At 36.7% G+C, this 15862-nt stretch overlaps 3 protein-coding genes across 3 annotated transcripts in view; 2 read left to right on the top strand and 1 right to left on the bottom strand.

The window, feature by feature from the left end:
- Nucleotides 1-149: 149 nt before the first annotated feature.
- The window catches only part of LOC105234037 (homeotic protein ocelliless), a 130130-nt gene continuing 114417 nt past the window's right edge, over nucleotides 150-15862 (bottom strand). The window contains exon 9 of the transcript XR_007422602.1: nucleotides 150-617. The gene's annotated coding sequence lies outside the window, so the exon portion shown is untranslated. The remainder of the gene's footprint in view (nucleotides 618-15862) is intronic.
- LOC125778295 (PI-stichotoxin-Hcr2m) lies at nucleotides 2185-4171 on the top strand. The gene is made up of 2 exons (XM_049455153.1): nucleotides 2185-2381; nucleotides 3812-4171. Exons 1-2 carry the CDS (start codon nucleotides 2300-2302, stop codon nucleotides 4021-4023), a joined length of 294 nt encoding a protein of 97 aa, XP_049311110.1. The 5' UTR covers nucleotides 2185-2299; the 3' UTR covers nucleotides 4024-4171.
- LOC125778294 (uncharacterized) lies at nucleotides 11147-14492 on the top strand. The gene is made up of 2 exons (XM_049455149.1): nucleotides 11147-12524; nucleotides 14072-14492. The coding sequence occupies exons 1-2, from the start codon at nucleotides 12455-12457 to the stop codon at nucleotides 14296-14298; spliced, it is 297 nt and encodes a 98-aa protein (XP_049311106.1). The 5' UTR covers nucleotides 11147-12454; the 3' UTR covers nucleotides 14299-14492.

Genomic DNA, 15862 nt, shown 5'->3' with positions numbered 1-15862 from the left:
AAAGACGTTTTTCCATCATGTGATGTCCAAGTGATGTGACATCGTGTGATGTTCAAGTGATGTGACATCGTGTGATGTCCAAGTGATGGGGCGTCATGTGATGTTTGACTGATGTGATATACTGACCAAGTGATGTGACGTGAAGTCATGTGGTGAACGTGCAATTTTTTTTAATCTCATCACATCAACACATCATGTGATATGAGCCTGTGACGTGATCATCAGTTGATTAGATCACGCGTGACGTTGTCGGATTTTTGCCAAAATCGAAAAACTCGGATTTTCACTAGGCGCCCATAAACGGCAGCAAGTGGCTGTCGCCGCCCAGCGGAAGTTAAAAGTGCACAATGTGTCGCATGTTGCCTAAATTCGTTGCATACTTTCAGGCGCCGGATGTTTCAACTAGCCAGTACTACAATTTGCATTGGTACAGTACAAAACTCAATGTTTATGGATTTTTTTTGGTTTTTTTTGCATTTTTATTAAGGAAATCAGTGAATTATACATAAATTTGTGTAAATTAAGTTTAATTGTTGATATAAATGCATATTAATTATTGATTTACAATATATTTTGATAGTTATAGTAAATTTTGTTGGTGATTGTAGTAATTGTTTCTGAAATGATAAAGAAAAATAAAAGCGAAAATGTATTTCGTGGAATTTTACTTGTTTTTTATAATAGAAATTACTTATAAATAATTATTTAAATAAATTTTATTTATTTTCACATAATTATACAATGAAATAAACTTGCGAAGAAAAAAAATAGCATAGAATTTACAAAGTGATTGAGTCGATTGAACTTAAATTTAGAAAGCTGCAACTAAAAACAAAAACATTTTTGTTTTTTAATTTTAGTATGTTATTTTTTAAAGTAGGCCTATCAAATAAGTGAAAATAAAGAGAAAACAAACAAAATAAGTAGCAACAATCACAATGAGTGGCGTTGCTTGTGGCAGCAAAAATAATTGTCAACTCACTACCCTACACACATGCAAACAGAGAAGCATATACAAGCGTATAGTAGCGGATAGGAATTGTTGGAGAGCGTAATGATTATAAGCGAGGCTATGCCTTGTCATTAACAGTATCTATGCATGTATACTTGTAGATACAAATATATGTATTTATATAAAATAATAGTGAAATGTGCGTTGCTAACGAATTAAATGGCAAGCTGTTGCGCGTTTCAAGCCTTTGACTTTTCTCAGCAGCCTTATCAGTACATATGTACATACATATATTTATGTTATATATGTACATATATATGTATGTGTATATACATATGTATATAAATATGAATAAAAGCAACACTAACAAGAGAAACAAGCCTGCTACGCGGAGCGTGCGGTCAAGAATTCAAATGAGCGCGTTCTTTCAACTTCTAACAGCTTGCTATGCAACGTTTTGACTTGTGAAGAAGCGTATATTTTCATATTATATACTCGTATTCCTCTTAGTTATGACCTCTTAGCTACTTTTTTGCTATAAAATCGGCTGTAAACTCTATACTCTGCGGTCTTGAGATATGTGGACGACTTTGACCCTTAACTAGTAGTCCGAGATCCAGCAAATGGAAGGTCAAGATCAAGTTTAAGTTATGTCTCTGCCTTATACCGACGAAGTCGATTTTGTTTTCTGTTTCCATGAAAATGGTGCCTTCATAACGTACCCAGTTTTATATATGGCCAAGGACGATATGCACTAAGACCTCCAGAACAAATTGTAATGGGAGGCAGTTGAAAAAGTCTGAGAGACAGTCAAATTGTAGGTCATCAACCTTAAAGACTCTCAGTATGTCCCCTTGGACAACCTCCTTTGAGATGACTCTAGAAATATTGTACTGAAAGTCACAAAGAAAGAAATAAGCAATCCTCTCAATTACATTGCACTCAAAATATATGCGGTCACCCTAGTAAAGCTGGCGCCACTTGTTCAATGTGCTTCTTATATTATAATATTTATGCGTTATTGTTGTTTTAATTCTTATAAATTGCTTTCGTTATTATTAAGCATAGTTTTCAGCATCACTGTCGTCATCTCAGCATCTCAGAGCGCGCTGAGCGCCAAGCGGTATATTGATATCAACCGTCAATTGCGATAGTGCAGTGTACACACTACCCGCCGTCGCTGCCTGCGTTACTCGCCAACGAGTTCCGGAGGCAGTAGCGGCTACCCAAGTAACTTGCGGCATTGTTGGGTTGTGTTCGTTGAATGTGACAAGAGTCGAGTCGCGGCGGGTGTTGAGTACCTACATATTATATATACTATAGATATAGATTTGTGTGATCGTTGCAATGGAACTGCGTCGCTTTGTTTTGCTTGGCATTTTGCTGTTGTTTGTGAGCGCTGTGGCGGCTAGATCGCGCGGACGGCCAAGTGAGTAGAAAAATGTGTTTGGAAAGGTGTTTCGAATGTGTATGTGAGTGCAACTCGGTGAAAAAGGGGCGTGATTAGAGTTTATAAGAACACAAATAAAATAAAATAAAATAAAATAAAATATGGAATAATTTACGCTATTTTCGCACGAGAGTCGCTGTTTTCCGGTTGAGATATATATTAAGCGCTACATAAAGGGTGTTCTTTTAGATTTTATAGTTTCTAGTTGTTGAAGATCCCACATACGTTGGACAATTATGTGCCGACTACTTTGGCAAATTACCGCGAAAAGCCTTTCAGCAGAATAATATTTGAAAATGCTTGAAATTTACCTCCTAAGCTCGTTTCCACGTGATAAACTATCAGATCACTGTGTATACATCAGTTTTTAGACATTTTTTCTACTTTTACGAGTCCGTAAATAATCATAACAGACATACTCGGGGACCGAACAGTCCCGAAGATACTCTTTAGACTCACTTGCAGCCAGAAAATGTTAATCTCTGATGTGGGTTGCATGTCGAGATTTATAAAACAGAAGATGGGACTACTATTACTGACAATAGTGAGTTCGACGGATAAATGATTTCAGACCTGTTGGTTCCTGAAGTCAAGATTTAACATCTAAGTCCAACCGGATAGTTAAACAAGTCTTGCAGTGAGCAAAACTATCATTTTTTGTGGACCGAACTAAATCAAAAAATGGTTTTATCAGTTGGCCACACAGGTCTCGAACTCGGAGTTCAAGGTTTATACTGAGGGAGCTCAAAGTTCAAGGTTTATACTGAGGAGACTCGAAGTTCAAGGTTTATACTGAGGAAGCTCAAAGTTCAAAGTTTATAGTGAAGGAACTCAAAGGTCACAGCTCATGCTAAGGAAACTTGAAGTTCAGAATCTATGCTGAGAAACGAACTATAGACTCTTCATAAAAAATTATTTAAAATGCGAACTTCATACCACTAAAAAGCACCCTATATAGCAGCCATATGTTTTTCTCATATATAAAAAATTATATTTCTAATTTCTATACATTTCTCAAATCGTCGCTAACATTTTGTTTGTGCGTTTTTAATTGTGTCGAGAGCGTTCGTTTACCTGCCTTCCGCTCGGCTTAGCGCTTGCTGTCGGTCCAATATTTTCTAAATTTCTTTTCTTATTTGCTGTCAACCAAAATTTTCGTTGATTGTGTTATCAATAATGGCTCATTATCTTATTGTATTGAACGCGTCGTCCACAAGCCCATAACCTATACACTCTTCTGTTTTTGCTCTATTTTTTAGGTTTCTAAATAAGCATAATTAAATTAATCATTATTTTTTATATAGCGAAGATAACAAATTTTGGTGATGACGCAATATTTGTTATGTTCTAGCGAAATCAAGTTCACTCACTGTACCGTATTATAATTCCTTTGCTTTCTATCGCCACAGACATTTGCCTGCAGCCGCCGCCAAGGTCGGAAGGTGTTTGCACTATCGAAATCGAAGGTTTCTACTTTGACTCGCGCACCAACGACTGTCAAATGTATGTGCTGGGCGGCTGTCACACCATACCGGGGCAGAGTTTCGGCTCGCGACAGGATTGCATAGACACTTGTGTGCATATGACAAGGCGTCTACAGGATTTGCGCTACAATGAGTGAGCCAAGCGGCGCGCGAGATGTGAGAGATGAGCCAAAGGAAAGCGATTAAAGATGCCTTATAAGTGTATTACATAAGATATGTGAATTTATAAAATATGTTTATGCGTGGAAAATATTAAGAGAAATCAATGAAATCAGATAAATCAGACATTAACATTTTTTTATTCCTTACCAATTAGTGCCAGAGTTTGGGTAGCCAAAAAAAGGCGAAAGTTCCAGTTTCTTTCCTTCTGTTAATGCTGGCTTTAGAGCCACCGAAAATCTCAATAAAACAATAGAAATTCTCAGCGTTCCTTGAACATGCCGTGCCGAATTTCTTCCATTTCGGTTTATAAAAAAAAAAAAAAAAAAAAATGACAATGCAAAGTACATATCGTCACCTAAAATGCAAAATAACGTATCATCAAAAAATTCGAAATTGAGTATCTAATGGATTACGATTCACTACTTAAAATGCAGGTTCTGCCCTCAGATATTAGGTTGTCAAATATCTCCCTTCACCTTTTTGTCTTTTGAATTTCGCGGCTATGTATAAAGCGCCACAGAGCTCGTATCTGGCAATACTATATATCTTTTAAATGTCTGGACATAACTTACAAAACGACGCTATCCATAAAAATGGATCATATACAACAATATCAAGGGAAAACGGTCGTGGTCGAAGGCCGGTTAATCATCCCAAACAGTGGCCAAGCCGGGATTGACGGCCAGGAAGGTTTTGCTGTGTGTTTGGTGGGATTGGAAGGGAATCATTCACTATGAGCTGCTCCCATATGGCCAGACGCTTAATTCTACCATCTACTGCGAAAAACTGGACCGCTTGAAGCTGGCGATAGACCAGAAATGGCCACAGAAATGGCCAGAAATGGCCAAGAGGAAGGGTGTAGTGTTCCACCAAGACAACGCCAGACCACACACTTCGTTGATGACTCGTTAGAAACTACGGGAGCTCGGATGGGAGGTTTTATCGCATCCACCATATAGCCCGGACATAGCGCCAAGTGATTACCACCTGTTCCTGTCCATGGCGAACGCCCTTGTTGGTGTAAAGTTGAACTCAAAAGAAGCTTGTGAAAAGTGGCTGTCCCAGTTCTCGGCAAATAAGGAGGAGGGCCTTCTACGAGGGGGGTATTCTGAAGTTGCCGTCTAGATGGAAGCAGATTATTGAACGAAAGGGTACATATTTGAACTAAATCCGATCACTGTAACACTTTTTATAAAACATTGAATAAAGAGCAAAAAGGCGGAAGGGAGATATTTGACAACCTAATATAAACCAGTTTTAACCAATATTAATTTTCAATCTTGTTCCATTTTATTTCGTGTTTCATTCACGCCACTGTAATTTTTTGAAAATGTTGTTACGTTATTTGGCATTTTAGGTGACGATATATACATAGGTTCAATATTACCTCTAAGAATATAAATACATTTCAAACACATACACATGTACATACAATATTGAGTATACAAATGTACTTGATCCATATTAAAAAGCAAGTATGCATCCACGTACATATGTACATACCTACAAGTTTGTGCAAGAGCGTCCATAGTCCAATTCGATTAAACTTTGCATTGTCATAATGATTTTTGTTTTTTTTTTTAATAAACCAAAATGGAAGCAATTTCGCACTTAAAGGCATGTTCAAGGAAAGCTGAAAATTTCTATTCTTTTATTGAGACTTGCGGTGGCTCTAAATCCAATAGAAAGTTAAGAGTAGCTAATAGGGCAGAGGTATTCGCTTAGAAATAAAAAATCAGGCATTTTTTTCGCTTACCAAACTCTGCCACTAGTTTCTAAGGGAAAACATTACGAATTAGAAGACTTTAGAGCTTTCGTAAAAGTAAGTTAAAGGGAAAGCTTCCACCGACATAGACCCCCAAACAGTTTTATAAACGTACGTCGTAACATCACCGGCAGTAGGCGCTTGGTAACTAAGGAATCTTGAATTGCTTAAGCTATACGGAAAGGTAATTCGAAATATATATAGTCTGATCTTCAGATTGTAAAAAGTGGAAGATCATTCGCAAGAATAAGCAAATGGAAAATTTCAACCACAACTGCTGATAATGCTGCGCAGACAGTCCTCCAATACTTTTCATTACTTCTACGAAGGCAAGAGAAAATATAAGTTACTACTTTTGCAACAGAAAAAGATCCGAAAGTCTCCAAAAATCTGGAAGCTTATAAATTAATCATAAAAACTTTTGGATGGTGGTGAATCGAACAAACAACTGGTATTAAATTAAGAAGCTGGCATAATTAAAGCTTAATTTCGTAAGATATTCATTATCCTTTCTCCAGGGTATACATATATAAGTTTGCTACGATATTTGTACAGCCTGACAGGAAACGTTGGAGGCCCTATAAAATATATATGTACTAGTGGATCCGACCACGCGTTGCTATGGTATACATTTTATACTTGTACTCATATAATACACTATTCAATACAGTCAAAATTTCATTTACGAATAAAGGCGAAACCGTTTTTGACGGTATAAGAATTCAGAAGATTGTATTTGAGATTTAATTTTGTATATGTTCATATAAATAAATGTCAATGAAAACGAATTTAAGACCGTTTTCTCAGTAAGGTTAACAGCATCTGTCAGTTCTAGTTAAAAAAATAAGTTCTTTATATCAAAGAGAAGAAACTGCTCTTTTGTCGGAATGGCTGATATCGGACCACTATATATACCATATAACTGCTATACAAACTGAACGAACGCAATCAATTGCTGGTATGAACGAGTTATCTTCAAGAAATTTGTCATGGATTATTGCCTAAGGCGATGATGACTCGGAAGTAATTGTTCAGATCGGGTCGCTATAGTTCTTGTAAGGCTGCTTTTGTATTTGTGAAGAGTGCAACCGAAATTAATGCTTTTTCTTACTTCGCTGTTGCTTTTACATACAAGAGAACAAACTGCGTGCAGAAAAGTTTATCAGACCGAGCTTTTGTGTTGTGGGGTACTTTTGAACGACCATAGAATGGTTAAAAGATTTTATAAGAACTCTTGTCTTAATAGAAATATATAATAAAATATAATATAAGCTGCTTGCTGAGTTAAAAATCTTTCATGGAAAGAACATTGTCTATAATTTTACTAATTTTCTCGATTTAAAGTAAGAACAATACTACAAACTGAGGATCCTAGGGGATCAAATCGACGATATTAGGGCCTATGACCGCACGAGTTGCCACTGAGCGCTCAAAACACTCGACTATACTACGAAATACGCAAACTATTGCGTATGGTTGCCTAACAGTTAATATATTCTTTGCTCAAATACTTAAAGGGTGATTTTTTAAGAGCTTGATAACTTTTTTTAAAAAAAAAACGCATAAATCTCATCGGTTCTTTATTTGAAACGTTAGATTGGTTCATGACATTTACTTTTTGAAGATAATTTCATTTAAATGTTGACCGCGGCTGCGTCTTAGGTGGTCCATTCGGAAAGTCCAATTTTGGGCAACTTTTTCGAGCATTTCGGCCGGAATAGCCCGAATTTCTTCGGAAATGTTGTCTTCCAAAGCTGGAATAGTTGCTGGCTTATTTCTGTAGACTTTAGACTTGACGTAGCCCCACAAAAAATAGTCTAAAGGCGTTAAATCGCATGATCTTGGTGGCCAACTTACGGGTCCATTTCTTGAGATGAATTGTTGTCCGAAGTTTTCCCTCAAAATGGCCATAGAATCGCGAGCTGTGTGGCATGTAGCGCCATCTTGTTGAAACCACATGTCAACCAAGTTCAGTTCTTCCATTTTTGGCAACAAAAAGTTTGTTAGCATCGAACGATAGCGATCGCCATTCACCGTAACGTTGCGTCCAACAGCATCTTTGAAAAAATACGGTCCAATGATTCCACCAGCGTACAAACCACACCAAACAGTGCATTTTTCGGGATGCATGGGCAGTTCTTGAACGGCTTCTGGTTGCTCTTCACCCCAAATGCGGCAATTTCGCTTATTTACGTAGCCATTCAACCAGAAATGAGCCTCATCGCTGAACAAAATTTGTCGATAAAAACATTTCGAACCGAACACTGATTTTGGTAATAAAATTCAATGATTTGCAAGCGTTGCTCGTTAGTAAGTCTATTCATGATGAAATGTCAAAGCATACTGAGCATCTTTCTCTTTGACACCATGTCTGAAATCCCACGTGATCTGTCAAATACTAATGCATGAAAATCCTAACCTCAAAAAAATCACCCGTTATAACCTTATCGATCTGTAATGAAAGAAGAACAAAACTAACACGTTTTATGTGTTCTAATTAGAGTCTACGCAATATGAAAAGCAGACTTATTCGCCACTATCAAAGTAATAAAGTATGTATTGACATTTTATATTTATATTTAATCACGAAATGTTATTGCATTGTTCGTTACAGTTGCCTGACTTCGGCTTCCGTAAGCAACGCTCCAAAGGTTCCAACGCTTTACACGTGAATGTGTACGTGCGGCGCGCGCAAAAGTATGGATTTCACGTGATTAGCTTACGAAACTCTTTGAAAAGCCACAGTGCGTTGTGCGTATGTGTGGTTGTACGAAGCGAGCTTGCTGCTGATAAGCTTTCTTACAATGTATGGGGTTAGCGGCGATCTTACAACGCCTCTTTGCAGTAATCAGGAGCATAACAATAATATGAAATCGTAGTAATTAGTTTATAAACACAACTGACAGCATCTGCAGCCGTTGTAAATATGTATGAATGGATGTGCAGCGCGGGTAAACATGAACTGTAGTACGCCGCCGATAGCGTCACAATCAATGCACCACAATCAGTTCCACCCATTGATAACTGTAATACAAAGCGCACGTCAGCAAGTGGACTAACTGCGTCGCGAATTGTCCGAGAAATTATTTGCAAAAAAAAAATTATTAAAAAATAGAATTGAAAAAATATATTTAAAAAAAATAGAAAAAATAATTTGAAGAAAAAAAAAAATTATAAAAAATTATAAAAAAAAAAATCTCAAAATAATTTAAAAAAAATAAAAAAAAGTTAGGAGAAAAATATTAGAAAAAAATTTGAAAAAAAAAATAAAAAAAAAAACTGGAAAAAATTAAAAAAAATGTTCATTGAAAACTATTAGAAAAAAAGTAGAAAAAAATAATGCCACAGCCGTCTCGAGTGAGGTCACACGCACATCCTTCACAATTATTAGCCATAGCATAAGCATTTGCAGCAAGTAAACAGAGAAAACGTTAGCTGGTTGCGAAACCGCTGAGCGAGTAGTAAGCAGTGACTGCCGGCAAGAACCAGTTCCAGCATGCCAAACAAAGCTTACGTATTGCGTCTCCTCTTAGCTGGCATACATACATACATTCGTAATTATGTACAGTTCATTATTTCATTAGCCGATAATTAGCATGAAATGTGCTTATCACTGCTCATTGCTCACAGGTTTTTTCAATCTTTTTTGATTTTTTTTTATTTCCTTCTGTTGCGCCACTTCGCTGGCTGTGCTTTGTTCTAGAGTTATCAGCGCTTGGCGAGAGCATTCGTATGCATCACACCAGCATCGATTCAGCCATCAATACCGAAGTAGCTGGAAAATAAGAGGCGTTTTTGCCTTGCAAATGTGTGTGTAGTAAAATTCTGCAAAGGCACCCAGTAGGAAATTAAACTTAAATGATGGAGAAATTTTTATCATAAAGCAAAACAGTTTTTTAAAGCTGAGACAACAACCTGATATCCCAAGAATACGAAGAAACCAAAACCAGAGTTGCCAATTTGCGGAATTTCGCAATGGGTCTCTATTCGATGGATATTGAAAGGCCATTTTGTTCTGTTATTCGTTTTTAGATTCGTCGTACGACTGTTTGGTGGTATCTAGTTTACCACATCGCGAAAATTTTTTCCAAAACAAAATATGGAAGGTAGCGTTCGGAAACTGAAACTACTCTATATAGCTCCTGTCTAAGTATAGTTTTGTACAATATTTTGGAATGGAAGCTTTATGCTATAGCGTTCCAATCTGAACAATTTCTTCAGGGATTGCAGCATTGTCTTAGATAACAAACCATGTCAAAATTTCGTGAAGATATCTCGTCGAATGAAAAAGTTTTCAATACAAGGAATTTATTTCGATTTTTCGGTTCCTAGGACAGCTGTAACCTATAGTCGTTCGATATAAGCGTCTCCGTGAAATGAGCAGTTTCTTGGAAAGAAAAATATTTGTGCAAAATTTCGAAACGATATCTCAAAAACTAAGAGACTAGTTCACGTATATCAAAAGGGGGTCTCTCGTCCGAGACTGTTGACTAGTTTTCATTGGGGACGTTTTTTATGTGGCGGGTCGCAAACCCAGCGCACAACCCTGAGTAGGGATGGTTGACCTTCTCACTTTAAGTCGCTTTCAAATGGATGTTCTTTGACTACCCAGAGGATACTTGGTCTAAGACCGTAAGTTGTGAGCTATTTAAGCCATATACATATATAAGAATCGTTGCCGGCCACTCCCGAGTGGGTGGCGATTAGAGAACTTTCCTCACTTGCGTAAACTTCTACACATGACTCCATCCTCCAGTAAAGAAGTTCACGTATATCTAAACAGAGAGGCAGGCATGGCTAAATCAGCTCAACTCGTCATGCTGACCGTTGAATTATATATTTTATAGGGTCTGCGATGTTTCCTCCTGGTGTTACAAGTATATAGAAAAATTTAAAACATCTTGTTTAGGTACAAAAACATGAGTCTTGATTCATACAAGAAAAACCGATGTTCTTACAATTTTTAGATCATATAATAAATAAGATTAATTCTTCATTATTTGAACAAGTCAGAATTGGTTCTCAGAGACCAGCTTTTGATAAGGTGTTTACCTAATTACAAGAAGAAGAAGAAATTTACTGTCAGGTTGAAGCCGGATGGGGCTTGAGATGGGTAAAAAAATGGCGTAACAAATTCCGTAGACTTAAGTATAACTGCGAAATGGATATAGTAAACAAATTGTGTCTTTTATTATTATATAATAAGTTATGACTAAGAAACACTTATTTTTTCCTACAGGGTCTCTATTTATAACTCTTCAAGTCTATTTTCCCACATTCACTAATAATCTTAGTAAAATCTGTGGTTCCATTCCATTCGAAATAAAACTCGTGAAACACTCAAGCAGCTGTAGTGAGACAAACGTAACTGTTCTAGACGACAAAGAGCTAGAAAATTAACGCAAAATCTTTGCCTTTCTAATTTAATTGGCGAATTTCGTGGCGAGATATTGCGACACACACATAAATACATACATAAGTAATATATTAATTTTAAGCAATAAATATTTCAACTGCACGCCAAGCCAATCGTCTAGGTCGTGCTGCAGCGAGCGCCGAGAGCATACCGAACACCCGCTATCAATTGAAAGCCACAACGGTCGGTCATTTACATGCGACACTTTATGGAATAATTGCAGAGGTTTCGAAGTGCAAGCGGCTGATAAAAAGCGCATACACATAACGAGCGGAAAGTTAGCTGAATTTAAGAAAAATAAAGAGACACACGCATACAAACATATAGACTTTCACACTTTCTTGCGCTGAGAATATATTTATATTAAATATATGAAATTAATATACGCAAAAACAAAAACAACAAACGAGTGGCAACAAAAAATTCTTTAATCGTGACTGAATTTCCGTGCCCCCTTCGTCCAACCGCTTTGCCTGCCAGAGCAAAATCAGTAAATCAGGCTAATCTGCGGGTCGCCACGTTTAGTGGTCTATTAGCTCATCGAAATTTCGGTGTTCGAGACGAGAGTGGTATAAAATCGCTGCGCTTGTCCGTTAGGCTTTCACAAAAGCAATAAAAGAACTCAACGCAGCAGCAGCCACCAGCGAGCCAAAGGAAACGTAGTAGCGGTCAATATAAGTGAAAAAAAAATTAATTAATTAAAATTTCGAAAGTGTTTTTTGAGTGGTGTTAAGTGAAATTGCAGTGACTTTCTAAATTAATGGAAATCCCTTTTGCGCGGCCATACAAATTGATTTTGGCACAAATAAAATATCTGAAATTGCCAGCAACGCGCGCCCAACATAGCGAGTGATGAAACTATAGAAAAAATCAAAAGTTGAAAATCAAATAGCGAACAGCAAATAAAACACTACAACAAGTTGAACTCGCGCTGAATTACAACAAATCTGTTACAAGTGTGGAGAGCACGTGGAAATCGTGAAAACTTTCAAAAAACGCGGAGATCGTTCCTACCTAACCTAAAAGAGCAGTATTTTAGTTTTTATACGATAAAATAAAAGTAAATAAAAATAAATAAAATAAATTAAAATAAAATAAAATAAAAAATAAAATTAAATAAAAAAATAAAAATAAAATAAAATTAAATAAAATAACACAACAACACATTTCGATAAAAAAGGTCAACAGTTTCCGTTGCCGCAAAGGGAAAATTCACATATCAAACATGAGGGCGCATATTGTCTTGGGTTTGCTGTGCTTGCTCTGCCTGACCGTGGGCAGTTATGGACGCGCACGTAAGGCGATAAAATTGTTATTTTTTATTATTTATTTTAAGTTTTATTAATTTTAATACGGAGCAAGAAATAATAAGCCATACAAGGTTAAAATTTAATCAGACCAGCGGGTTGCTTGAGAAAACGCCAGTGAATGCGGTGCGGCTTGTAATCAGTGTTTACGCTACGTTAAGTACTAAGGGCGATATAAAAAGTAATAAAAAGTGGTATCCAGATATATACGTTTCCGGTGCATTATAGTTTTCCGGTGAATAAAATGATTTTATTGTAAGCAGAAAGAGAGATAAACATACCAATATTTCGTTGCTTTAAGGCTTAACACTTTTCTTGACGGCTTGAACCGTGCCACAACTCTTCGAAAACTTAAAACATGTTGATATTGACTAATGCCACTCATGTTTTTCATTAGAACCGATTCGGTTCCAACAGATATCAAACCAAAGTCTATCGAATAGGAGTTTTTTGTGTGATGAATAATTTTTTCCGGGTTCCTCGCGATTTTTGAAGCCCAAAACTATATCCAGTTCCTGCCATAACATTAATAGGTCGAGCAAATGTGAGAAAATTGAAACCCCAAATCCTCGAACAATTTTATTTCCTAGGAACCCATGACATCTTGGAATCTATAACAATTAAGATAGGATATCTAGTATTTACAATGAATCTGAAGGAAGCATTTTAGCAAAATTTATATGATTGACGAAAATACAAGTCAAGGGATGATGGTTTTTGTGTTAAGAAATCCGAAAAAGTTGACCATAAAGTTAAAATAATATGTGAATGAATAACAAAGTTGAGACAACATTACGAATAAGTACTTAAGGAACATAGGCACTAAGAAATATAAAAAAACGTAGAAGTTACTTCGGACTTAGATAGCCTTTTCTGCTTAGGAACACACTTTGATTTTTGAAATTTGAATCCCTATTTATTCTCATTCCAGAATAAGCGACATATACTAAATATAAAGAGCTAAAATTCGGATAGAAAGCAAAGACCACTAACTACTAATACTTTCTGAACCTTACCGTGTAAGCACCGATCAGTTAATGACCAGTTAGGTCCCTATAAAAAGCAAATTCTATCTTTAAACACTCACTGGACCTCTTAAGATTCACCCCATCAGTAATAAAACGCGAGTACTGACCTCTTCCCATTTTACCGATAGCAAAGGCTGGGGTGGCTTTTCTTGGCACTCGTCAGTTTTTCAGTTACCTACGATCCGATATGGCCTATAAGTTTTTAAAATTCTCCTCACTACCTTCCTCAAACGAAGTCGTTCTTGATTAAGGTCATGTGCAACGATCTCAAAAGTTCTTCGAGGAAATTTGTACATAATATCTACAGAGCTTTTTGGAGGCCTAAATAAGTGGTTTAGATAATGGACACAAGAAGTTTAAGCTTTACTGCTGGGAATGTTCGTTATTAGTTACTCCCGATAAGCGATTTAATTAAGAACGAAAAATCTTAATCTTCAAACACTGCTAAAACATTTCAACGAACAAACAAAAAAAAAATGTAATGTAATTTACTTTTCTCTCTTCTAGGTGACATTTGTTTGGTGCAACCCTCCATAAATGGTCTGTGCATCTCAAACACTTTGGGCATTGTCTACGACTTGGATACACAACATTGCAAATATATGGGCTGCAGCACCGATAAGAAACTATTTGCATCACTGGAGGATTGCGAAAAAATTTGCAACAATTCCAGACATCGTCGGCTGCGTAGCAAATACAACAATAAGACGAACAATGTTAATAGGGAGGAATAAGTGAATAAGTGCAGTGAAGCAGCAAAACAAAAACAAATTACAATGTATTTCGTGATTCTCGATTTTGCTAAACTCTAATTAGTTTATTTATAATAACGATTAATATATATATATATATATATGTATGTAGTATAGTTGCTAGATTGTAAGCATAATTTAATTTCGAAAAATAAATTTTTGTTACAAAATGTGAATTTATATAGGAAAATGTATTGATTTTAATAATTTTCGGACGCTCTATGTAAATAAGAGCGGACCGATTATTTTCTATAAAATCGCATATGCGTGAAATGTTCTTTTGATCATTCTGAACAACTTTGTCTAAGAACCTATGGGTCTAAAACTGGCAAAATCAGCGGGACGACCAATATCTGCAGGAGAATTTACATATAAATCCTTTGGGCATAGCTCGATGGGTAATGATGGTTGGGTAAACACCGACTATATGATCCCACTTTCAACTGAGAAAGAAGGTTCAAAGTAAATATAGAAAAAGATGGTGGCCGTAAAGGTATGTTAGCTAGGTGCAATACTCTAAACATATACCGAGGGCAATGAAATAGATTGACGAGATGTGCCAAAAATGGTGTACGACTAACATAAGGCAACGTTTCAACTTGGGACATGCATTCTCTATACGACGATCACGGCAGACGCATGTCAAATTAAAATCAAGTAACGAACGTGCTACTTGGATACAAAATTGTAAAAGTCATGCGCAAACGGTAGAACGGAACTAAACAAAATTCCTATTGGCACGCGATAGAAGAGACTTTAGGAACAAAATAGAAATACTAACTCGTCACTGCCTGGTGTCGACACACGCCCGCAGAATGGGGCTGGTAGATCGAGAAGACTACAAGAAATATCTAGAGCAGGGCACCAGGGAAACTATGGAGCACTCTAAAGCACTTGACGTATTGGCAAGACTACGCTGTAGCATCTGTGGTCCCCACATTATGATACTGTGGTATCGATAGTGAGGCAACAGAGTCTGTTCTTTGCGTCAAGTGCAGGCATTCTAAAGCATGACTACTCCGCTTGGACCTAGCAACTGAACTCCATCTGGTATCCCAAAAGACCAAAACTGGTTTATGCGTGGCTTATTGGCCTGCCAGAATAACCTAACCTTACCTAGTGTAGATAGTGTATGTATATTTGATCCTTACTTCTTTATGCGATGCTTGCCAGAACAAAGTATGGTCTCAAAACGTCTCCTAATAGAACATTTGATTTTATGGCAGACCTTTTATTGGCCAAATTACAATTGATGGTGTTTTACTGACAACCATTGGAGAAACTAAACTTACTGTCTGTCAGTATAAATGGTAAATAGTCACTAGGTTCTTGAGGTATCGCTTCGAAATTTTTCAAAAGTCTTTTTCAGTGTAAGGATCACTATAAAATATAGCTGTCATATAAACCGATCGGCTAAAATCAGTACCTTGTATGGAACCACTCCAAGGCTGTTTTGCTATAGTGGCATGAAGCAACCTCAGGCCAAAAAAATAACGTGGACACTTCATGTTGGCTTAAAAATGGAATAAATCTATTTTGCAAACAT

This window comes from Bactrocera dorsalis, chromosome 1, assembly GCF_023373825.1.
Source record: "Bactrocera dorsalis isolate Fly_Bdor chromosome 1, ASM2337382v1, whole genome shotgun sequence".
Taxonomy (NCBI): Eukaryota; Metazoa; Arthropoda; class Insecta; order Diptera; family Tephritidae; genus Bactrocera; species Bactrocera dorsalis.
This window is presented reverse-complemented; position numbering and strand designations above follow the sequence as displayed.